This window comes from Chenopodium quinoa, unplaced genomic scaffold (genome assembly GCF_001683475.1).
Source record: "Chenopodium quinoa cultivar QQ74 unplaced genomic scaffold, ASM168347v1, whole genome shotgun sequence".
Classification (NCBI taxonomy): Eukaryota; Viridiplantae; Streptophyta; class Magnoliopsida; order Caryophyllales; family Amaranthaceae; genus Chenopodium; species Chenopodium quinoa.
In genome coordinates, this window is record NW_018743503.1 from 3,091,957 (window position 1) to 3,117,453 (window position 25,497).

The 25,497-nt window shown below is 34.1% G+C and overlaps 1 protein-coding gene across 2 annotated transcripts; it reads right to left on the bottom strand.

Moving 5' to 3' along the window:
- Positions 1 to 12,009: 12,009 nt before the first annotated feature.
- LOC110739536 lies at positions 12,010 to 17,024 on the bottom strand. Of its 2 annotated transcripts, XM_021919989.1 has the most exons (8): positions 16,798 to 17,024; positions 14,855 to 15,658; positions 14,375 to 14,607; positions 13,662 to 14,274; positions 13,387 to 13,561; positions 12,719 to 12,856; positions 12,437 to 12,631; positions 12,010 to 12,357 (listed from the first exon to the last, which is right to left on the bottom strand). In XM_021919989.1, exons 4-8 carry the CDS (start codon positions 13,715 to 13,717, stop codon positions 12,250 to 12,252), a joined length of 672 nt encoding a protein of 223 aa, XP_021775681.1. In that variant the 5' UTR covers positions 13,718 to 14,274; positions 14,375 to 14,607; positions 14,855 to 15,658; positions 16,798 to 17,024; the 3' UTR covers positions 12,010 to 12,249. The 2 variants fall into 2 exon arrangements, with proteins under 2 accessions (XP_021775681.1, XP_021775680.1); XM_021919988.1 differs by having other exon boundaries at positions 14,375 to 15,658.
- Positions 17,025 to 25,497: the final 8,473 nt, after the last annotated feature.

Sequence of the window (25,497 nt, forward strand, 5' to 3'; positions counted from 1 at the left end):
CCCTTTGTTAGTGAAATTGAGCTTGCTTTCTGCCATACTCTTGTGTGTTTGGTTTTTTTTTTTTTTTTTTTTTTTTTTTTTTTTTTTTTTTTTTTTTGGGAAATTCTACATTACAACCCTCTACTTTTGCGTTTTCTACGCTGTGCCCCATCTTTTTAAAAGTTACACATTGTAACCCTCTGGTTTAATTAGTAACCGTACGGTGACCTCGCCGTTATCCCACCGCTAACGAATTCCGTTAGGTTGTTTTAATCATCGTCAGTAGAGCCCACTCTCCACTAATTAATATCTTTTTTATCGAATTACGTGATGGAAAATGTTCCGTTAATGGGTTTGGGGGCCGTTTTGGCCCTTATAAGACCAAATTGAGCTCAGATTTTGCAAAAAAAATTAACATAAATGTCTCGTTTTGCGTATTAAGAAATGTCTCGATTTACATGTAATTAATTTTTTTAGCCGCAGAAATTAAGCTCTTATTAAGATTTTGGGGACCGTTTTGGCCCTTATGGGTTATTTTTTTGCATTTACGTTTCTTAATACGCAAAACGAGGCATTTTTGTTATTTTTTTGCAAAATTTGAGCTCAATTTGGTTCCGTAAGGGGCCCAAAACGACCCCCAAAACTTTTAATGGAACATTTTCCATCACGTAAATAGATAAAAAAAATATTAATTAGTGGAGAGTGGGCTCCACTAACGGTGATTAAAACAACCTAACTGAATTTGTTGACGGTGGAATAACGGCAAGGTCACCGTATGGTTACTAATTAGAGCTGAGGGTTACAATGTGTAACTTTTAAAAAGATGGGGCACAACGTAAAAAACGCAAAAGTAGAGGGTTCTAATGTTGAATTTCCTTTTTTTTTTTTTTTTTAAGGAACTCTTGTGTGTTTTGTTATTGTTATTATTATTATTATTATTATTATTATTATTATTATTATTATTATTATTATTATTATTATTATTATTATTATTATTAAGTGCATACCATTGATTTAGGTGAATGAAAACATAAATAGATGTGTACCATCTTTAACATATGTTCATAGTAGAAAGATATAAGATAATAGTTTAACATCTTCAAATTATTAGAACCACATATCAAAATAGAAACATAATTAGATAAGAGTTTAATATTGTGGTGAATTAACCATCTACTTCCATATGATCTTCATTGTCATCATTTTCACTGTCGCTTTGATCTTCACTGTCATCACCTTCATTGTCGCTTTCCGATCGATTAGCCCTCCAAATTCGGCGTGCTATACGATGTCGCACTTTGGCCATACTATCTTTGCACTATTGTGCAAACATAGTTGAATTTGTTACTCCTATATTCGCATCATGTTGAATGATTGGTATGCCAAGTGTATGCATCCGAATAAAATTATGTAGTGTGCAAGTGGCTACAATGATTAACATTTGACTCTTTTGTGACACTTGTGGCATGTTATTTAATATCCTCCACATTTTTTTCGACTGTCCAAATGAACATTCCACCTTCATTCTTAGCGATGAATGTAGCTTATTAAAATGTTCTTTTAATCCTCTAGGTGGTATTGTTCTAAAATCAGGCATATGTACTCTTACTCCCCCGATATACGGCGTCATATATCCAAGAGTATTAAATATTAATTATTATTATTATTATTATTATTATTATTATTATTATTTATTATTAATTATTATTTACTGATATTATCATTATTATTTTTAATCCAGAGCACAACAGAGCAATTCTAAAGAATAGGGCCTTACTTGCTCTAAACTTAGCAATTTACACGTTATACATTTGGATTAATCAGTCTACAAATTCTTGTTAAAGCATGTTGAAGACCTGGAAATTACATATTTACCCTTACTTAAAAATTCTGATTTTCTTAACTTTACCCTTATCTTATTTTAATCACAATAACCTTTTTAATCTAATCTAAAATCATTAACCTAATTCTACCCACCCCATTTACTCATCTCCTAGTCTACCCACCACCCATTCATTTCTTTCTTCAACCTCTCTTCATCACCTTCACCTTCACCCTCTTCATCTCTTTCACCTTCACAGTCACGACCACCGCCCCTCCCACCACTATTCTTTCTCCTCCTTCACAGTCACGACCACCGCCCCTCCCACCACCATTCTCTCTCCTCCTTCACGACCACCGCCCCTCCCACCACCTTTCTCTCTCCTCCTTCATGACCACCTTCCATCCCACCACCGTCTTTCTCCTCCCTATGACCACGACCCTTAGCTCCCACCACCACGAACGATCCTCTTCATCTCTCTTGGACTTTATGAGTTTTGATTTTCTGGACTTTGATTTCAATTTTCTGGATTTTGATTTTCAAGGTTTTGATTTCAATTTTTGGGTTTTGATTTCGATTTTCTAAGTTTTGGTGTTCTGGGTTTTGTTTTCGATTGAAGGTGATGATGATGGTCTTGGTGGTGTGCGTGGTGGGGTGGTCTGGGTTAGAGGTGGGTCTTGGTGGCATGGGTGGTGGGGTGGTCTGAGTTAGAGGTGGGTCTAGGTGGTGGGGTGGGTCTGGGTTAGAGGTGGGTTTGGGTGGTGGGGTGGTTTGGGTTAGAGGTGGGTTTGGGTGGTGGGGTGGTCTGGGTGGTGTGGTGGTCTGGGTTAGAGGTAGGTCTAGGTGGTGCGGTGGTCTGGGTTAGAGGTGGGTCTGGGTGGTGGGGTGGTCTGGGTTGGAGGTGGTTAGGGCTGGTGGTGCTAGTGGTTTCGTGGGGTTGGTAGTGGTGGTGGTTTCGTGGGGTTGGTAGTGGTGGTGGTGAGGCGACGGTGGTGTTGGTTGGTCTTTGCCACTTAATTACATTCTCTCTCCAGCTTAATTTCATGCCACAAGTTACTTAACTTTCTCTAATCTTTGCCCCTTAACTTTTGCATTGGTTTTCGCAAACTCCCATTTTGTTGCAGATAATATTTAACGGAGGGAGTGTATTCCTTTTTTTGGTGCAATCTCTTGGTATATATTCTGAATCTATAGGTATTATTTTTGTAATTTCTTATGCCAAACAAGAACAAGTACATAATCCAACCGATACTTGTGCCTAAGAATTATTTGTTTTTTTTTTATGTTTTTTTTAGTTGTAAAAATAAAGAATATTATTAAAAGGAACAAGCACCAAACAATTACAAGCTGCCAACACAAGCAACAACCAAAACAAAACAACCATCCTCCTATACACTCTATCTATAGTCTATACATTAGCTTCTTAAACCAATCCACATTTCTCCTACTAGTTTTAGCAGGCATTACAAACTCTATTCTGTGCTTAATATCAACCAAGAGCTCCTTGATAACACTCTCAAGCCTTCTAATACACTTGTCCCAAAGAATTATATGTTTCATATAAGTATTGTATTAAAAAGAAATTAGCTTGTAATCTAGCATAGACTGAGCAATATTTCTTCAATGCGCAATCAACTTCAGAATCAGAATATTGTTTCTGGCTTCCTATAGTTCACCACTTCTCGGTTAAAATAACAAATATTTTAATTAGAATATAGGTGCAAAATCAAGCAAAAATTACACTTAAAAATCCAATTTACTCAAATCGAGAAAAATTATACAAGTGAAGCTTAAAGAATGCGATAAAAAGATAAAATTTGAATATATTTAAACTATTATAGTAGACAACAACGAAATTTAATTAGATAAAATGCAGTAAACAACTCACAATTACATTCAGAACCGGAAGAAAGTCGAGCATAAATTACACATAAAATACAAATGAAGCTCAAGAATGCCAAACAAAGTAATTAAGTTGAAATATAACATAATTATTGAACGGAATGATGTCCTTCCAACAAGTGTATTATTCTGATAGAGGGTTCAGAATTATCAGGAAGCTAATTCTTCAGTGAGATCAAGTGATCGGAATGCCTGGGTGGAGGCCGCTTCCGATTTGTAATATTAGTGAACAATTAATATTACAGCTTTGTCTTGATTGAACCCTTTGGGTCGAACCCAAACAAACCGCCGATCCGAACCGACGAATCAATCCAAAGGATTTGATGAGTCACTAGAGTATTACGAACACAGACGTCGGATATCGAGCCTAGGGCGTCGAGGCCGAGCGTCGCAAAATCAACAAGCAACAAGTTCGAGTGTAGCCGTAGCATCACAATGGCCTAGCCATGTGGACGCTAGGCTAGCTCGAGCTAGCATGCACTTTGCATGGCTAGGCGCAAGCCTAGGCGCACCATGTGTGCTAGGCGCACCATCGCTAGCACTAGGTGCTTGCATATGTGCGTGCCTCACATGGCAGCACCAAGCAGCAGCAGCGTGCTTGCGTGTGTGCGTTCCTTCGCATGGCACAACACCACCGCAGCATGCGAGCTTGCGTGCCTAGGTGCTATCGCAAGGCCTCGCACAACTAGGCGCACAACACACCATCGCTAGCACTAGGCGCTGGCATGTGTGCGTGCATCGCTAACACAACATACCTCGCGTTGCTAGGTGCTTGCGTGCGTGCGTTCGCATGGCAGCACCAAGTAGCAAGCAGCAAGCAGCGAGGGCTCGCCCAGCGCCGAGCAGCCAGCAGCATGCGTGGCTTGCTAGCAGCACACATGTGCTAGGCATGCTGGCTGGTGCGTGCTGTGCGTGCTAGCTGTGCTGGGCTGGCTGTGCTAGCTGGCCAGCAAGGCTGGCAGCCAGCTTACCCCTATGCTTGATCCCGGTTTGTGAGAGGTGGGGACCAAGGCTTAGAGCCATGCCTTGGGGAATAAGGCAATGGTCCCCCCATGGTCATGGTCCTCACCTAACCTCTCCTCTCCTCATGCTACTTGTTGATTTGTGATTGCATTGTTTTATAATTTATTTTGGAATTAAATAAATTAGTGAAAAATGCAACTATCCCACATTGATCATGAATGGGAGTGCAAGTTGCATTTCCCTATCAATACCCCAAGATTGGGCATTTGGAAATCAACTTGAGTGGAACTCAAAAAGGAATCTCTTTTTATTAAGAAAACCTTTAAGTTCGTAAAACTCTAGTTTTATTCTTGGTCAAGTCTCAACTAACCCTCGAGACAAAGATCGTTTAGGTCCGGTCGTGGGTACGAACCGTTGGAGGCCGTCACGCTTGTGAGGCTTTAAACTTTGAAGTAAGAGCTCGGTTTGCGAGCGAAGCACGCTTCAAGGGTATTACTTCTTTATCCCTTTTCTTAATTATGGTTTAATTATGTTTATGCATGCTTTATTGCTTTAATTATTGGGGCGGGTCTTGGGCGGGTTTCTCTTCCGCGTAGCGTTGGACGCTACGAAACCCAACAAAAATGCAATATGGAATATATCTTGGAATCACATATCTTTGAACTTCCATACCTACAAGCAATAGTTAAAGAAACCCTTAGACTTCATCCAGCAGCTCCATTGTTACTCCCTCGCAAAGCAGAAAAGGATGTAGAATTTGTCGGCTTTCAAATCCCTAAGGATTCAATGCTTATAGTTAATGCATGGGCTATTAATCGCGATTATACTCATATGAAACCCAACAATTACACTCATATGAAACTCGATTAAGAATGAAATAGCTCAAATAAAGTTAAACTCCTACGAAACATAAAATTTCCAATTGAAAAAACAGTTTGATTTTCAAAATATTAGAAAATACAAAATCAAATGAAAATCATAAATGAAAAACTCAAATGTTAGACTCACCTTTGAAACTATTGATGGATGATTTGATGGAGATTGAAGAAATTTCCTCAATAGTTTGTTGATTTTTTTTGGGGAAAGAGAGAGAAAGCGTGAGATGGAGGAGATAGAAAAAAAGAGTAAAAAGTGGAGGAGTGAATGTATTTTCAGAAATCAAGTAGCAAATCACACAGTCAAGAATAAATATCACACGGATATAATCTCACCCGTCAGATTAGAATTCAATGGTATAAATCACCTATTTTTAGTTTTCGCTTTAAGCTTGTTTTCACATGATCCACTCCTTATATATCTGGTGAGAAGTAGAATTAGGGTGAGAAGGTAAGAAGCTTTCTAATCCCTTGGATTTAGATACATCCAAGGGTTAAAATCTAGTACCTCTTAACGTCCAAAATACGTAATACTTTATAACAACGCTCATCTTCTTCCCCCGACTTCTCTCTCTTGACTTCTCTATAAAATTGAAGCAACGACTAGCTGAAGCAACATTAACAACCACTAACTCTGAAAACATCAACCATTAGCTCTGAAATCAAGGGGTAAGAACTATCTCTTAATTTTTTCTACCAAATCTATTAACAAATTGCTGCAAATTTTCTGGCAACTTTATTACTTTTGATATTTTTATGAGCTGCAATTGGATTTTTAGCCCAAATATTGAAAATTTAAATTTATGTATTATGTGGTAAAGTGATAATCATAATTCAAATGCAGTGAATTAGGCTTTTGATGTTGATGACAATATATCAATATGGAATTTTAGTCTAGCTTTATTGAAATAGGAAACTTCGACAATTGTTGTTTATTCTAATTTTTTGTAAAAGTATTTTGTTATATGATACTCTTATAAAGCAAGGATTTGCAATCACCAAAAATTATTATTAGTTTTGTTTTATGGTTCATGATTTTGGTCGTACATATACACCTTCTGAAACTGGTAAATACATCAAGTGTTCAAAGTAAGTACATCAATCATTAAGCACAGCAGTGTAGTACTAATTTGAGCCGTATTCATCCCAATACTCGTACGTGATAGAGTATAAAAGATAATCTTGGGCCTCAACCATTAGTTTAAGGTTTTGGTTGAGTAGGTCCTCTAACATGGTATATTTCGCGCCAGCGTGACACAAAGGTCACGGGTTCAAATCTCATCAACCCCCCACTTTCAAGTGGAATATTTCGCGCAGGGTATGCGGAGGGCCCATGCTGCAACCACATTTCAAGCCCAAAGGGATCTCGTGTGAGGGGGCGTGATAGAGTGTAAAACATATTCCTGGGCTTCAACCATCAGCTTAAGCTTTTGGTTAAGTTGGTCCTTTAACAAGATACATTAACTAAACCGTATAGATACTTTAGCTAAAATATAGAGATACATCAACAATATTATAGGGATACACCATATAAAACTTTTAGATACATCATTGTAACATTTTAACAAGAAATGAAAAGATTTATTTGATGTTCCTCATTATTTTTACTATGTTAGTCCTGGCTTAGATATTGGAAGAGGCTGTAAACCTTGAAATTGAGATATTTTTAGTATGTAAATTTGAACTCTTTGTTTACCTAGTTTGAGATGATGTTCAGTGATACTTACAACTATTGCATAGAGATACGTCATCTCAAACTTATAGATACGTTATTCTAATATTGTAGCAGGAAATTAAAGTGATTTAATTTTTTCTTGATTATCTCTCTAAATATCATGACAGAAGGATCCACAATGGTAACATCACCACAACTACTACTACCGCGTTCTCCTAGACCTGAAACACATCTAACTCAAGGTGTTACTAAGGAGTGGTTTCCTTGTTGCCCTGGAGAGGCAAAACCATGTTTGGGAAAGAGTTATCAACTTACAAGATGGTATCGAGTTCTATAAGGCTTATGCTAAAATATGTCACTTTGTTGTACGAAAATCTTCAACGACCACAATCTCGGGTGGAATTTTCTCTTTAAATAATTGTATCTGTAATAAGGCAGGTTTTAAAGATGAAACAAGAATAATCAGGTTGGTCAAGATAAGAAAAGTAACACTCGTCGCCGTAGAACAAAGATCACAAGAATGGGTTGTAAAGCAAAGTGCATTCTGAAATACTATTCTCAAGATGGATTATATAGGATGTTGGATTTTCATAAAGGTCACAATCATTCTCTTGCTAGTCCTGTGTCTTCTCAGTACTTGAAAAGTTCAAGAAAAATTACAATCTTGCATAAAAACTTCATAGCTAACAATGCAAGCGTAAATGTAGGTCCAGTTAAGTCATTTCGGTATATAAAGCACAAGTAGGATGCTATGGTAAGGTTGGTGCTACACTTCAGGATTTCAAGAATTTTCACAGGGATATGAAAGAATACATCAAAGATCAAGATGGGAAGATGTTGATTGAAAACTTTTGAAAAGAGAAGTGTTTGATGGATTTTACTTTGATTATGAACTTGATGAGGAGTGTCATATATCCTGACTATTTTGGGCAGATGCTATTTGTCGAAAAAATTATAGGTTGTTTGGTGATATGGTCTCTTTTGATGCTACGTACGACACTAACAAGTACTCAATGGCTTTTGTGCCTTTCACAGGAGTTGACCATCATAGGTAATGCATTAATTTTGGTGTGGGTTTCATAGGAAAAGAAAGTACAGAATCATTTGAATGGTTATTAAGGACATTCCTTCAAGCAATGGGTAATTATGAGCCTACATGCATCATCACAGACCAAAATCCTACAATGAAAGCTGCTATAAAGCTAGTATTTAAAAACACTCAACACCAACTTTGTATGTGGCACATCATGGGTAAGGTATCTGAAAAAATCAGCTCAGAGCTTCGCCAAGATAAAAACTTTTTTGAAGTACTCAATGCTTGTGTGTGGAATATGGACAATAAACCCAAAGGATTCGAATTTGAGTGGCGGGAAATTATAGTCAAATATGGCTTAGAGCATAATGAATGGTTTAATTACATGTTTTCAATTAGGGAATCATGGATATCTGCATACTTCAGGGATCTCTTCTTAGGTGGAATCATGAGGACAACTTCTAGGTCTAAAAGTGAAAACAATTTTTTCTGTAACGTTACAAATCCTCATGTCACATTGGTTGAGTTCTTCATGTGCCTTGAAAGTGCAATGGATTCCCAAAGACACAAGCAAGACAAGGTAAATTATGATTCCAAACATTCACTTCCCCAACTAAAGACACCTTTGCCTTTAGAAAGGCATGCCTCTAAGGTATACATCCATACAATCTTTTATATATTCCAAAAAGAAATAACTATATCATGTTTCTATTGTGGAATAACTGATATAACAAAGGAGCATGATAGAGAGAGTTTTATAGCGAAAGATTCCGCTAGAAATAAGACTTATATTGTGTTATTCAATGCACAAAATTATCTTATATCTTGCTCTTGTAAGTTGTTTGAGCGACTTGGCATCTTATGTAGACATGCAATATGTGTTTTGAAAGAAAGATATATATAGAGGAAATACCAAGCTCGTATGTACTTGGCCGTTGGACAAAAGATGCACCGAAAAACCCTATTTTCAACATGGATGATTGTAGACACCTGAATATGTCTCCCCAAAACCAAACTCGATGATGAACAACCTTTCACCGCTGTTATTTGTCGGGTTGAGTATTTAATCTCGGGAGTGCTTAAAATCCATGTTCAGTCAAACATATTAAGTCAACAAATCAGTCAAACCATTTATTCAAACTCTGTCCAACTCATATCCTAGCCCAAACCTTTTTAATTCATTTCGTGTTAGTTATTAATTAATCTCGATTAATAAATAATAAAAACCCTAAGCCTGATATTAATCCGGAATAGTTGAAACATCGCATAATTATCACGTACTTAATTATTAAGTAAGGGATAAATGAATCTGGACTGTTTTCAGGAAAACATGTGCACCGTGTCTTGGCAAACACACCACGTCACGGTATTCCGCGCCGTGTCGTGGCACACATGCTGTGACACGACATTTTTCTAGGGTTTCTCCGCTACGCCTTTTCACTTCTAGGGTTCCATGCTTCACCCCTCACATTTTCTCTATAAATACAAACCTGATTTCTCCAGTTTTGGGGCACCAAAAATCATTCTCTTTCTCCCTGCACCAACAATCATTTTCTTCTCTCTTTTAGCCTAAACACTAGCCAACCTATTCTCTCATAATACTTCCCCTAAGCACTCCAAGGAGTCCATACTTGACTTGAAGTTCTATACTTAAACCAAGGCGTGAAAGGTAGAATTAACTGAGGGTTTGAACCAAATCAACTCTACTTTTCATTTAATTTAATTCAGTTTGATTTATTATTTATTGAAGTTACTAACAGTTTATTCATGATGTAGCAATTCAAGGAAACGCGGAACGTGAGTAGTTAATTCACTTAATTACTCTTTTTACTATTCTTGTTGCTAGTACCATGATTAGGTTTATCATTATTTGATTTGACTAACGTTATTATGGTTAAATTGCTTCCAATGTTGATGTTGATTTTTATTATATTTTTTATCACCATATTGCATGTTTAATGGGAATATGTAAGTGAACACCACGATTAATGAGATAATTTGGACGATCGGTTTAGGTTCCTTTTTAATCTTGTTGTTAATAGAAGTGATCGCGATATTGTAGAGTTATATGTTGCATTAACATTAAACCAATTTAGCTTAATATTATTTTGGAGCAAATTGAATCTTTGTTTGCATGCCTTTGAGACCGCAGGAATCACTTTTCACAAAAAGAATCGAGTAGAAGTCAATACGGGCGAATGTGACTCCATGACTCACTTTGTACCATCATCCCCGATCCTCCTTTCGTGGTTCCAAACCATATGGAGTTAGTAATCTTATAGATTATGAATGGGGTGTAACCTTCACGGGTCAATCGTTGTTGCCTTTCGTTGTCCCTTATTCGTGGTTGCCTTAAATGATCCGTGAACGGTTTACAAATTCCTTAAAAAGTTGTTGGTGGCTCCCTACTTTCCTTGTCCCTAATCGTTGTCCCTAATTGTATATGTCAATTACCACTTCCTATGAATGCCAAGCATATTCACAACATGCTTACGTAGGCGCGCTTCGAATGACGCCTACAATGATAATCTACTTGAAGAGTGTCGACAAATGAATACTAAGAAGAATCTTTTATGCGAGTGTTGGTCAGAGATATATAATTGTGTGACTCTGGCGGAAAGAAATAAAGATTACTTGATTAGTCTTGTAAAGATTCTGAAAGGTTATATCAAGACATTGTTGGAAAGAAATAATAGCGAAAAACAAATAACCAAAGCACAACAAATGGAGTTTTTTGTTGGACCTAGTGCAACTTCAGATCTAAACATCCTAAACCCAAAGCAATCCAGCAATAAGGGATCAGGTAAAAGGAAAAAAGGAGAAAAAGCTATGGAACAACAACAAAGAAATAAAAGGAATTGTAGGAAGTGTGGAGCTTATGACTACCATGATAGTCGTACTTTCCCTACCAAGAAGGCTTCTTAAACCAGGTTAATTTTCTCTCTTAGTTAGAACATGCAGATATGACAACTATAATTCATAGATACAATTGCTATAACTTGAATATACATCAGCTATAACTTGGAGATACGATAACTATGATCTATGAATACAATCACTAGGACCAAAACACTAATAATTATTGCTATATGATTAGTTTTCTTGATAATGACCCACTTCTAACTTATGTATATGTATTGCTTCTACGTCATCTAGTTCTTGATTACTAGCTTGAGGAGATTGAAGTGATTCAAAAGTTTGATTCCAATAATGAAGATAATTAAGAGGAAGATTCTGAATCTGAGCGCTAGGACCAAACCACTAATAATTATTGCTACCAATGCTGCTGGAGCACAAACTGCAAGTTATGCTGCTGTGAATGATATAGAGCATGCTGCTTCTTCCTACTGTTGCTGCTGCCTCTGTATGCCGCTCTTATTGCTGCCTCTGTATGCTGCTATTGCTGCCTCTGTTTTCTACTGCTACTTTTACTTCTGTATCTGATCTTGCTGCTGCATTGTAATTGTTTTTTTTTTTAAATATTTTTAGGACGAAGATGTAATATTATAAGCATTTAGTAATAAAAGTATCTAAGTTTATATATATATATAAGTCTTATCATCAACCTCATGAAGTCAGCAACTACTGCAATTATGTCCAAATTTAAATGCTCATATCCAACTTTCTTCTACATAATGTCAAAACAAGCTGAAGCAACATGTATAAAGACTCCATATTATAGCCATCGTCTCTATGATTAATTTACCTGCATATCTATTCAACTACAGTACTATAAACTTGGCCAGGGACTAAGATCGAGGAAGAAAAACAAGTCTACTAGACTTCTTTTACAATCTTTATCAATCTTTTACAATAATAGAAGAAATGTTACTAATCAAAATGTAAAGAGTGGGAGGAGGCCTCTAAACCACGTCAAAATCACCATTCAATTGCCAATCCTAAGTATTTACATTACAAAATCATAGTAAGTACATCACAACACAATTGTAGATACATGCACCAAGAATTTCCCTTTCTACACTAAAAATCAACTATATATTCAATTCGCCAACTTTGCTTTCTTCAACACATCTTCTTTGACCATGTTGTGCTCGTTCTTCAAAATATCATAACAATATTTTGCTCTCAAAGTTTTTAGAATATGGTCCTGCAAACACATACAGAACACTAAATCAAGTTTGCACTGAAAAAGGAATCAATCAACATTCATTATCTGAACGTCTTACATTAGGTTTTTTAAGAATTGTATCCCAAGAATTTCCATGTCCCATGTAAGTTTCCATGTGTCCCATTGTAATACTATCCACAACATCAAGCTCATTTGATTTCCATATCATTCTGATTACTCTTGGCTCGAAATTAGCTACCAAATTAGCTCTTGGATCCTTTCTTTCTTTCAAAAATTCTGAAAGGAATGAAGCCTATAAAATATACAATGTTTCAGCATTTAACATTTGTCAAGAACAATAGGATTAAAAAAAATAAATGTAAGTTCCCAAAAATCTTACCAAAATTGATAGATAGCCACCATAAATTTCATTGATTTTGCTAGTCAAAATCCTTTGGTCAATCACGTCAACCTTAGAATACTTGAAATTAAAACAGAGAACTATATAACATCCATGATGGATAACAGGAAAAAATGCCTGAAACAATAAAAGAAGAAGTGAATCAGTGTATGCAACAACTTAACATTTAGACACATCTACCCTAATGTATTTGATATGTAAATCAGCATTCAAATTCAAGTATATATTTGTTTGTGATTGAAAAATTGTAGATACACTAGATAAAATTTGCAGATACACTAGATAAAACTTGTAGATACATTAGCAAAAGCTTGCGGATACATTAACAAAAACTTGTAGATACACCAACTAAATTTGTGCACACACCTATATTTGGAATAATGAACTTGCATGTACATTAAATAAATAATATATAATATATTGATTAGAAATAATTACTTACAAGATCGATCTGAAGTATCAGGATAATCGGAGCATTTGAGCATGCTGGCCAATCTAAATTTAAATTCAATGCTACTCTTCACTATTTACTTTTTTTCTAGAAGATTTTGAGTCACATCAACTTGTGAATGAAGTCATTTAGATATCTGAGTTCATTATATATTCCACTTTTAATAATAATTGATATGTACAACGTGTATACTTACACAAGCTGTGGCACTACAGAAAAATCTCTTTGGTGATGCAAACCCACAGCCTAAATCCTTTTGATTCAAAATCAATGCCCAGATATCAACAATATTCTTTGTCACCACACCTTCCAAAAGTGATGAAACATGATGACGTTCAACATGAAAATCTCCATTATGATAAAAGACCTCACTACATCGAACAGAAGAACATAAAAAGGAATTAGCAAATTTGAGTATGTTCATTATAACATATAAACAAATTAAATGCAAAAGAAAGAAAGATATCTTACTTCGAATCTCCGGTATCCAAAACATAATTGCACAACATCTTCTCAACCTTAGTCATCTTTTTTAGCACATCAATGTAATGATCATAATAAGGAGACCTATGATACGAAGGAAGGTTCTTTGGCTTCCTTTGAGGGCGATCTCTTTCAGCTTTATATTCATTTGTGCTTTCAATTTGATAAGTTGAAACATCTTTTTTGCCTTCTGTCTTCCCACCTCATTGATTCTTAACCACTACATTAATGTTGGGTGGCATGTCCATAGGTGGTGTGAGATCAATACCTAGGCTAAATGATGGAAAGTCATTCTCTTGCCAAGTCTATGGACATTTTTTCTCACAAGCCTTTTTCTTAGAAGTCTTGTTAGTCTTGTCATAAGACTTCTCAATACGATCAATTTCTTCGAGAACTCCTAGTTGTCCAAGAAAAGCGTCAAAATCACTACCATCTGCTTGTATCGGAGAAACTTTAGTAAATGCCTCTGTGGCAACTCTTTGTATCTTCTTTATGTTTTCAATGCCGGGAAAATCCTTGTCACCCTTTGCGATCACTTCTCCTAACTCAACAAAATTTTTGATATTTGGTTGGTAATAGAACAAACCTTCTTAACAAAATCCTGAAATTTCAAAGGTGAAAAAGTTATAAATTATGGAAAATGAATTGATATGTTCATTGTGAAAAAATAAATAAATAAAAATACTATAGCAAGTGCATACCTCTTTTGACGAAAGGGATGAATCAGCTTCAGATACATCGCTTGCTTCTTTCCTTTTATTCTTCTTCTTTCTAATATAACTCAAGGAAGGCAAAATTCTGCCTACTCCAAACCTTCCTGCATTTAACTCATCTGTAATTCTTTTTCCTATTGTAGATGAATTCCAGCATGAAATAACAAGAACCTTCCTATCCACTTTTCCTCCAATAAATCTACTTTATCAAAGTAGAATAACTGCTCAACAAGAAATGGAATGTACAAATCAAAACAAAAATAAAGAATAATACCATAGGTTAATAAATACAAAATCAGATATAATAATAGGTTTAATGATGAGATTAATAATAATACGTGCAGATACACTAGCTAAAACTTACACATACACCAACTAAAATTTACAGATACACTAGCTAAAACTTGTGGACACACTAGCTAAAACGTATAGATACACAAGCTAGAAGAGTATGTGTAGAGTAATTACCATGAGAAATAGCACAGAGCCCTTAAAATTAGCACTTGGGTTCTCTCTCCAACACAAGACAACATCTACTAAGCTTTGGATTGTGTATTGGGACCAATTGAATTGACTTCTCACTTGTTTTCATCAAAGAAAACAATATCTTATAGTTGCACTTTACATCTTTATGACCATTCAAACAACTAAAAACAACAAAAACCACAAAATTCCTTTTAAAATCATCTTTATATTCGAGATTAAGAATCTTATCACACATTTGGCTTATAGCAGGATTGCCAATCTTCAAACCCCATATATTCCTCCACTTACTTAATAACACACTAAAATGTTCTATTTCATGATCACTTTTAGCTTCTTTCACTACTTTTGCACCCATCGGAAGACCAAGAGTCAAATGCAATCCTCTGCATCAATATTGATTTTCCCATCTTGTAGATACAAAGGTCGGCTATATGGGTCGAAATTCTGAACAAGCCAAAGGCTTAATTTAGGGAACAACTCCCCAAAACCTAGAGTGAGTAAAGCACCAAACCCGATCTCCTAGACTGCTTGACGTTGGTCATCATTTAAGTTGTTGATCATATAGTATAGCTGGGTAGGAGACATTCGAGTACAAAGGGTACTTTGATTTTGTGTGTCTAAGATAGGTAGCATCTGGATTACCATGCTTGTACTAGTATGTGCCTTAGACACTTCAAGATTTCTCACTCGTCTTTCCCTCGGAGCTTTTACATAGGTACTAAGCTCCAATCCTCTTGCATCTTCCTCTTGCGAAAGAGTCCTATGCTCTATGTCACTCATATTGATCTACCATGAAATAAGAGAATAATTAATAAGACATTAAAAGTGTCATATTAAAGTGAACAATAAACCAATATTACAAAACAAATTTTAAAACAATAGGTACACAAATTAATTTCTACAATTATATTATTAGTAAACAATATCAGATACATTAGAAACAATAGCATATACATTATATAGATGATACAATCAAAGTTCAAGAACAGAGCCAAATGAGGATTCCGATCCAAGTTCCAGCCACAACTACAAGCATAAATTAAATAAAGACCATAAAATATTCTAAGAAGGCAACAGGAACCCCTACACCAGCGAACTCCACCTCTAGGGAAACAAAAGGACAGAAGCTCAAACTGCAGCTCCGCTCATGGAGTTCTTCCACCTAGTATGACTAAATCAGATTAAATTATACTACTTATGTAATAATAAGATTTTATATGAAATAATTTAGTGAGTTGGTCTTATAAAGCAATATTAGATACATTATAATAAATCAATAACACATAAATTATAAACCAACAGTAATATGCGCTAGCTGTTTATATATTATGTTCCCTCTCTTACTTTCTATGTATCATCTATATGAACTAGAATTTGTCCACCATCATAGGTGAGACCCAATAATGTATCATGCTACTTAATCTTTTTGAAGTAAACGAAATAGCTGACTAAATATTTTGCATCAACCATTTTAAGATTTGATTTCTACTAGTTATTTTTTGGCAAACTTTTGACAATTGATGAAAATTTACCCAAAAAACTAAGTATTTCATGATAACTACAATTGATTAAATACCTTGATTATGAGCAAAAATTACAGCAAGCTAAAGTGAAATTTAAATCAATTTAGCATTAATTTGGATTATTACAGCAAGCTAAAGTGAAATTTAAATCAATTTAGCATCAAAAGTGACATTACAGCAAGCTAAAGTGAAATTTAAATCAATTTAGCATCAAAAGAGGGAAAATCAAAACCTAGATTAAGTAAGCAGTAATCTAAGACAACTAATCAATTATCCATACTACAATTCAACAATCAAACTAAATTTAGCAATCACAAAATATAACTACTCTATCAATTTACCACAATTATGAAAATAATAAAAAAAATTAACACAGCAATTATGATTTTGAACAACTTTTACCTCAAAATATAGCATGTGCAATTCACATTCAACAAAATCTGCAGAATTTTGCTTTCAAAATCTTGACCTAGTGTGATTCGATTGAAATTTGAGAGAAAATTGAAGTAAAATTACAGTGATGGAGGTTCGAACAGGAGAGAGAAAAGAATGAAGTAGAGAGAGAAAAGAACGTAGAAAGAGTTGGAATTAAAAGCAATTAAAGAGCTCGTGCGTTTTTTCCCCTCAAAATACTTTCATAAATCACTTAATCTCCACCGTTCATATCTTAATTCAATGGTGGAGATTACTTCTCACCCTTCTTACCTTAAGAGAGTTTATCACGTGAACCCAAATCTATCTATCTATATGTATATATACTAACAATGAGGAAATTTTTCCCCATGGGCATCACAGTGGTGAGGAAATTGGTTTTTTCTCATGAAGAAAACTGATTTTTCTCACGCCGTGAGGAAACTTAAGGACTAATAGTAGCACCACTTGCTACTTATTTAATTTTTTTTGCTTGCTGCACCTCAAAATGACAAGTTTTGGGGGGTGTTGTTCTTGGCTGCACCTCAAAACTCGTCGTTTTGGAGGTGTGGTCGCCAAAAAAATTTTAAGGCTGACGTGCCTAGCTCTTTAATTTAGGGCTTGTTTAGTTCACCGTATTTTTGCTGATCTGATCTGATTGCCTGATTTCACCAAACTTTAACCTTACGTGTACGATCATCTATAAAGGAAAAATATATCAGGTGGGATCTTGTTAGATTCGTAATAATGTGTATTTTAATAATATGTAATTTTCATAATTTTTTTATTACGAAATCAAAGATATTTAGCGATAATAAACGACACATAAAACGATGATCTGATCTAAACTTATTTTTTCTAATATGAGTTTATTTTTTCTGATTTGACCTGATCTGCACTTATTTTTCCGAAATAAGTATAAATAAGTTGAACTAAACAATGCTTTAATCGAAGTCGAGTAAATCTTTGTTATTATAATTAAACTAATTATCAAAGTCAAATAATAAATTTCAAATTATTAATTATAAGTAGATTTGATTTGATCCATAATCGTAATTTGTAGTACTCGTAGTATATTTTCTAAAAAAACATAAGTTAATAAAATATAGTGATTTGTAGGAGAGAGAAAATGTTGGTTGGGTATTATAAAAAGTATGAGAGAGAGTCATGAGGTTTGTTTTTATTATTTTTTTTATTTTTTTTATCACTGGTGGGATAAAATTTCCTCACCAAATTTCCTCATAAGGAAAATGAGGATTTTAGAGAGTGAAAGTGGGTAAAGAGAGAACGAGGAAACCTTTTTTTTTCTCATTATTGACAATGCTCTTAGATGGCATGGATGATGTCTGCTTTTTGTTTGAACACTACTAATTGAACTATGGTTTTCTTGGTCTTATGGCTGAATTGAATTAATGGGCTTGGCAATTTTCAACATTCGCAATTCAGTGATATGTGTAGCCAGTAGCACCATGGCATACCTAATAGCTATTGGTGCACGTATCACATGGGTTTTGTATAGGTATTTATGAGTGAAAATAATTTAAATTCTCTTACTAACATTAGGGTATTCAATTAATTATTGTCAATATCAGCTCATTTATAACCGATAAGGCCCATCCCTTTATTTCTTTTAGTGGTCTAAGCCCACTTCTTTAGCGGGCAAGATCTAATAGATTGTACAAAAATATATGCTATAACGTAAAATGTTATTGATTGTCAAATGTGTATTTTTAAATTATTAACTATGTATAATACGGAGTAATATATACTCCTTTTGTATTTAAGTTATTGTTATGATATATCATGTGTTTCTATATTATTTTTAGAGTTTTTCACCTTATACTTTAACGAAATAGAATATTGAAAAAATTAATATCTGAAAATATAAATTGATTAATCCAACAATTAGTTCCTTCATTTTTAAAGTTACAACACTTTAAATTTAGCATTATTCACCCATGTTACTTTAACTACCTTTGATGATTTATACTTAAAAGATATAGTCGTGAAGGATATATATATTTGGATTCATCTTGATTGATACTTTCAAAGCTATCCCAGGTTAATCACTTTGATAAACCAGGGACGACGTTTATTAAGAATTATAACCGTCATTTCCAATTGTTAGTCAGGGGTAGTATTGTAAGTTGGCGATTACTGTAAAGATTTTTATTGAGTGTCGTTAGCCTTACAAATTTACGTCGTTATTTATGTCCTTTTCTTAAAACGCACCATAACTACAACATCATGCCACTCGCCATTAACAAAGCCAACAACCACAACCATGGACGACAACAATCAACGTTAGAAGCCTAGGAGGTGATTGCTGCTTGTTGATAGAGGGAGATGGGCAGCGAGGTGGTGCCAATGAACCACCAATTTCTTTCTATCTCCTCCCTCCCATGGCCACTGTCAACCATTTCCATGCCACCAAAATAAACGAAAAACCTAATGTAACACCCCCCAAATCTCCCTCTACCCAGTATAATACGTATAATTATATCGTAAAGATAGACTTAGGTGTATTACCACCGCGTGATTACGCAAGACTACTCAAACTACTAGCTTAATACCAAAACTTTGCAGCGGAAACTCAAACTCTTTCTTTATTAATAATAATAAAAATAGTAACCATTGTTATGCGTACTCAAAATAAAGACAAAAACCAACATTCCCTAAACTAGGTGAAGCAAATCCCGGGACTCCCATATGCTCATACATGACTCCACCTGAAAAAGTCAACACTACTTACCATTAAGGTAAACAGGGTGAACCAAAACAAATACAAAATACGGATTAGCAAAATATGTTAATATAAGTGCAAGTTAAGTAAACTCAATTTATTAGCAAACATGCTTTTAAAACCAATTCCAATATTGAATAGTTCCAAACTCATAATTCAAACCAATACTCAAAATTCTCAAAACAATTCCAATAACTCAATAATTCAATAGTAGTGATTAATAAATCAATTCCTCTTTTAAAAACTCAATTCCTCTCCTAAGTGTGCACACCCTCCAAGTTAATATTTCTATATTGAAAGGTTATCCTTGAGGAAAGACTCGGCCATACAAAGTCCAAATTCTTATCAACCAAATCCGCATAGTGGGATTAATATAATCATGTTTGTAAAGCATTAATAAATAATTTAATAATTTCCTCTTTAACTCATTAAATCAATAATTCAATAAATTAACTAAAAACTCTTTTTTATTAAATTCAACATGCTTTCAAAATCAAACCTTTTATACATGATAATTGATTCAAACCATTCAAAACATGACATTAGAAATCCATTCTCAAACATATTTATTTCAAACATGAATTCTCAAGATTATTTCATAAATCATAATATTCAATTTAATTCAAAATAACTTAATTCAATCACATAAAATATGCTTTTCAATCAAATCAATTTCAAAGGTATCTAGCCACCTAAATGTACCTTGATCCTCGCTTAAGCAACACAAAAAGAACCTCAAGCACTCTTGTCAAAGACACCCTACAATTAAATATAACTTTAATCAATATAAGGTCATCAAATAATCACAACAATTAAAATAAAACTCCCAACTCTATGTACATGAACCTTATAAAAATTCTTTTCATAATCTTGAATAATAATCTGCTTTTATTAATTTAAAACACCAATAATAATTTTTATAACCATAATAATAATAATAATAATAATAATAATAATAATAATAATAATAATAATAATAATAATAATAATAATAATAATAATAATAATAATAATAATAATTACGAGAAGAGAAGAAAGATTGAAAACCGAAAGAAGAAGGAGGAGGAAGGGGTACAACAGGGAGCAGCAGCGCCGACAGGTGGCTAGTGGTGGTGGCTGGCGTCAGTGGCTGGCCAGAGGTAGTGGCAGCCGGTGGTTGTGGTGGTGGAGGTGCAAGAAAACTAAGAGAAACGGAGGAGAGAAAACCGTGAGATGAAGAGAGAAATAAGAGAAAAATTAGAGAGTTTTGGTGTGAGTTTTTGGCTTTGATGCATGGGGTATTTAGTAGGGGTGAGCATGGGTCGGGTACCCGTACCGTTAACACTATTGGTTCGGGTACCCAATAACACTAAAAATGATATCCATTAACCGAACCAATAAGTTCGGGTACCCGAATTTTTGGATCGGTTATTGGGTATCCAATATAATAACCAATAATGAAAAGCTAGGCTTTATAATTAAGTTATTATGATATTATCAATGCTAATCAACAATAATACCATATGATTATGACTGACCTCGTAGAGGCTCTGACGACAATTATGACCAAATTACTAAAAATATTACTAATCATTTAAATTGAGAAGTGATTATAAAGTACAGTAACAGTTTAGATTTTGAATAAATAGATTTAAGTAGAAAAAAAAAAATAAAAGATTGCTTATCGGATCAGATAGGGTAATCGTTAATTTTAAAATGATACCCAATAACCGTACCCGATAACAAATTATCGGATCGGGTACCCAAACCGTTATGGTTATCGGAATGGGTACCCTAATTTTCGGTTCGGTTACGGTTCGGCTTTTCGGATCTTAGCCCTAGTATTTATAGGCTTGAGCATGCAAGCATTAAGGAAGGAAATTGTAGGAAGAATTATGGTAAATTTGGTTTACGGAATTACTTGAAAAAGAGAGTTTAGGGATTTAGGAAAGTTTAGTTTATGGTGATTAAGGAATGAAAAATTAAGGTAAGTAGTTGATCATGAAATATAAAATGGTAAGTAGGCTTCACTTGGGGAATAATCAAGAAAGATTTAAGGTAAGTAAATTGTATGTTAAATCTTAGTGAGATGGAAAATAGGAATTAAAGAAATAATGGAATTTAAGGAACGAAGATAATTAAAATACAAAACTACTAAAATAATTTGCCCAAAAATCATACAAGGTGGCCGAAAATTTTGAGCTTTCCTAATAAGCTCATATTTTTGGCCCTCATAGTTAGATTTTAGGAATTATTTTACTAGATTGTAAGGATTAAAAATGATTGTGTAAATAATATATTTTGCAGAAAATAATTAACTAGGAAAATATCAACTTTAAAACTAATTGATTAATCATGAAAAATAAGATTTTCTATGCTTAGAAAATCCGAAATTCCTAGCTTAATTAAAGGTGTGTTCTATTCACCTGATTTTCACTTATCTGACTTATGTAAACTTACCTGAACTTATTACACCTTACTAAAATTTATTTTAGTTGTAATTTGTACTTGGCTAACCCTTATTAGAACTTATATTTCATGAACTGAACTTATCTGTTTTTAACTAAACTTATCTGAACTTATTACACCTGTAATAAGTGAAAATAAGGTGAACAGAACAGACCCTAAATAGAATTGTCGGCCCTTTTAAAATAAATAGGAAATATATATATATATATATATTCGGGTTATAAAATAATATATATATATATATATATATATATATATATATATATATATATATATATATTCGGGTTATAAAATAATATAAATGGATGATAAATCTTATCCAAAATCCAAAATAGTAATTGAGTTTTGAAATTTTTTTTGGCGCCAAAATTAAAATATCATTTTGGCTCCAAAATTCAAATAATAATTGCTAAAATACTCTTTTTAGAAAATAATAATAAATTAATTAATTTAAAAATACGTTTCAAAAATACGGGGTATTACAGTCTACCCTGCTTTAAAGAAGTTTCGACCCGAAACTTAGCCATATAGATACGAAGAAATCTTTTTAAATCATTTTAAGTTATTGTTCATGCACCTCTTAACCAGACTCAAGACCACAATTAACTCAAGCAAGACTCAAAATCACTCAGAAATGACTTGAAAAGAAAACGCGCAAACTTTATTGCCTTTACCCCCCCCCCCCCCCCTAAAAGGAGTTACGTCCTCATAACTCGACCACTAACCTTAGGCAAATAATTCTTGGTAACACTTTCTCATATCAGCCTCGGCTTCCCATGTAGCCTTTTTAGTTTTATGATTCGACCATAGCACCTTCACAATTTTCACATCCTTGTTTCTCGTTCTTCTCACTGTTGTATCCAAAATCTTCATTAGTCTTTCCTCATGGGTCAAATTCTCATTCATCTCAATGATTTTAGGTTGCAACACATGAGTCACATTAGGTATATACTTTCGAATTTTACTCACATGGAACACATTGTGAACCACCCTTTCCAATTCATTGGGCAAATCCAACTTATATGCCACTTTTCCCAAATTTTGAATGATCTCATATGGCCCTATGCGTACTTTGGAGTTAGATTTCCTTTCTTTCCAAACCTCATCACCCTTTTCATGGGTGAAATCTTCAACAACACTTTCTCTCCCACTTGATATTCTCCATCCCTTCTTTTCAAATCTGCATAACTTTTCTGTCGGTCTTGGGCTGCCTTGATCTTTTTCAGAATTAACTTTACTTGTTTTACCATATCCTCAATCATCTCAGGCACAAGCACCATTGTTTCACTTATATCATTCCAACAAACTGGGCTTTTGCACTTCCGATCATACAAAGCTTCAAACGGTACCATACCAATGCTTGCATGATGACTGTTGTTGTTAGAAAACTCGATCAAACACTACAAGAAATAGCTCGAATTCCGACAGACTGGTTCCAACGGACATGAAAATCCGTCGGAAATTACAAATTTTCAGATGGATTTAAATTCCGTCTGAAATTTCAGACAAATTTAAAAATTCCATCAGAAATCCGTCGGAATTTCCTACGGAATTAAATTCGTCAAAAAATAAGTAATTTCCGATGGAATTTACTTCCGTCGAAGAATTTCGACGGATTTTCCGTTAAATTTCCGTCGGAACTATTAAAAAATAAATAAAAAAAATCTAAACCCTACATTTTACTGCTAGCCGTCACTCCCTTACTTACCCCTCTCTCTTCTTCTCTTCCCTTTCTCTCTCCTCTCCTCTCCTCTCCTCTCCTCAGTTCTCAGGCTTCTCACTCCTCTCCTCTCCGTTCCTCTTCTCTTGTAATACCCCGTATTTTTATACGTATTTTAATTTAAATAAGTATTTCTTAAAGTATTTAAATAATTCGAAATGAATTATTTATGGTTTTTATTAATTTAAAAAGAATTTTTTTAATTAAAAACTTTATTATTTAATTATTTAATAGTCTTGAAAATATTTGATTTTACGAGTTGGAAATATTGGGGCATATTGTTTTATAAAAAGATAATTTTTAAAGTCAATGGTATTTTAAGGAAAGTTAAAATACTAGTTTAACTAGGAAAGGGAACATTAAGAGTAGTAAAGGAATTTTAAGTTGGAGGGATATTGAGAGGGGGTATAAATACCCATTATATGCCTAAGGTGGAGTGCACCCAAAGGTAAACTCTCTCTCTCCTCTTATTTTCTTTTCCCTTAATTTTTCCCCTTCCCCTTTAATTTATTTTAGCTTCAGTCACCACCCACAAACCACCACATGCCGCCGAATCACCGCCGCAGCCACCAGCAGGCGCTGGCGACAGCAGTGGCACCACCAGCAGGCGCTGCAGCAGCCGGCTGTGGTGTCGGTGCTGCGGTTTTTCGAAAAAAAATTTGGTTATTCTTTTTGTTTTAATTTAATCTAGCCTAAATCTAATTTTTTTTTTTTTGGGTTTTGGGATGACTTTATGATGTTTGATAATAAGTATTTTGTATATAAATTTTCAGATTTGATTTTGAATTAAAAATCCCCAAATAGAAAATTCTAGGTTTCTAAATTAATGTTTAAAGATGGAATTTGATTGTGGTTGATTAAAACATTGAAATTAATGTTTTTGAACTAAATTACAGCATGTTTATAAGTTTTAATAATGCTAGAAATTTTTATATATAAGCTATAATTATGTTTCTTGAAAGGATTTTTAATTACCCATTAACTGGGAATAAAAATAAGGGTTTAAAATTAAATTTTATCTTGTTTCAGAGGGTTTATGAGTGATTTAAAGAGTGTATATATTGCTTGATATTTGTTTGGAAGAGGTATTTATACTTCTTTGTAATTTTGGTTTGTAGGAGACTTTCAAGTGAGTGATTTTATTTAGCCGTGGCGATTTTGAGATCATATTCAAGGTACGTTCGCGTACTTAGTAGTTATTTGAATATGTAGAAGAATGCTAGGCTTTGCTTAATTAATTCCAAGTAGTATCATGATAGGTGTTGGTTGAAATTTGTTGATTGGATTGATGTTGGCAAATAATTTATGATGTGTGAATTATTTATGATGATTTGGTGATTGGAATTAATTATGTTGGCATGTTGGTTACAAACCACACTTTTATTAGTGGCATGTTAGAGAGCATGTTTAATTAAACTAAATATTTAGTTTCGTTTGGAATATGAAAAGGAATTTTATTATGGTTCATATAATTTTTATTGATGCTTTAAGCATGGGAATTGAGCTATTTAAGTGTCTTAGTACACAAGAATAAATCATATTGCGGTGCTTATATGCACTTAAGGTGTTTCTAACACCGAGGGATAGGATTTGCGACGCATTATGCGTTTAAGGTGTCTTTGACACCGAGGTAGATTAAAAAGGTTTCAACAATTAAATTTATGTGGTCACTAATTATTCAAGAATTAAATTGGTACGTTTGATTGCTTGAATGAATTATAATGTTTGATTGTGCTATATTTTGAGAGTCATCACCAAGTATAATAATATGTAAACAACG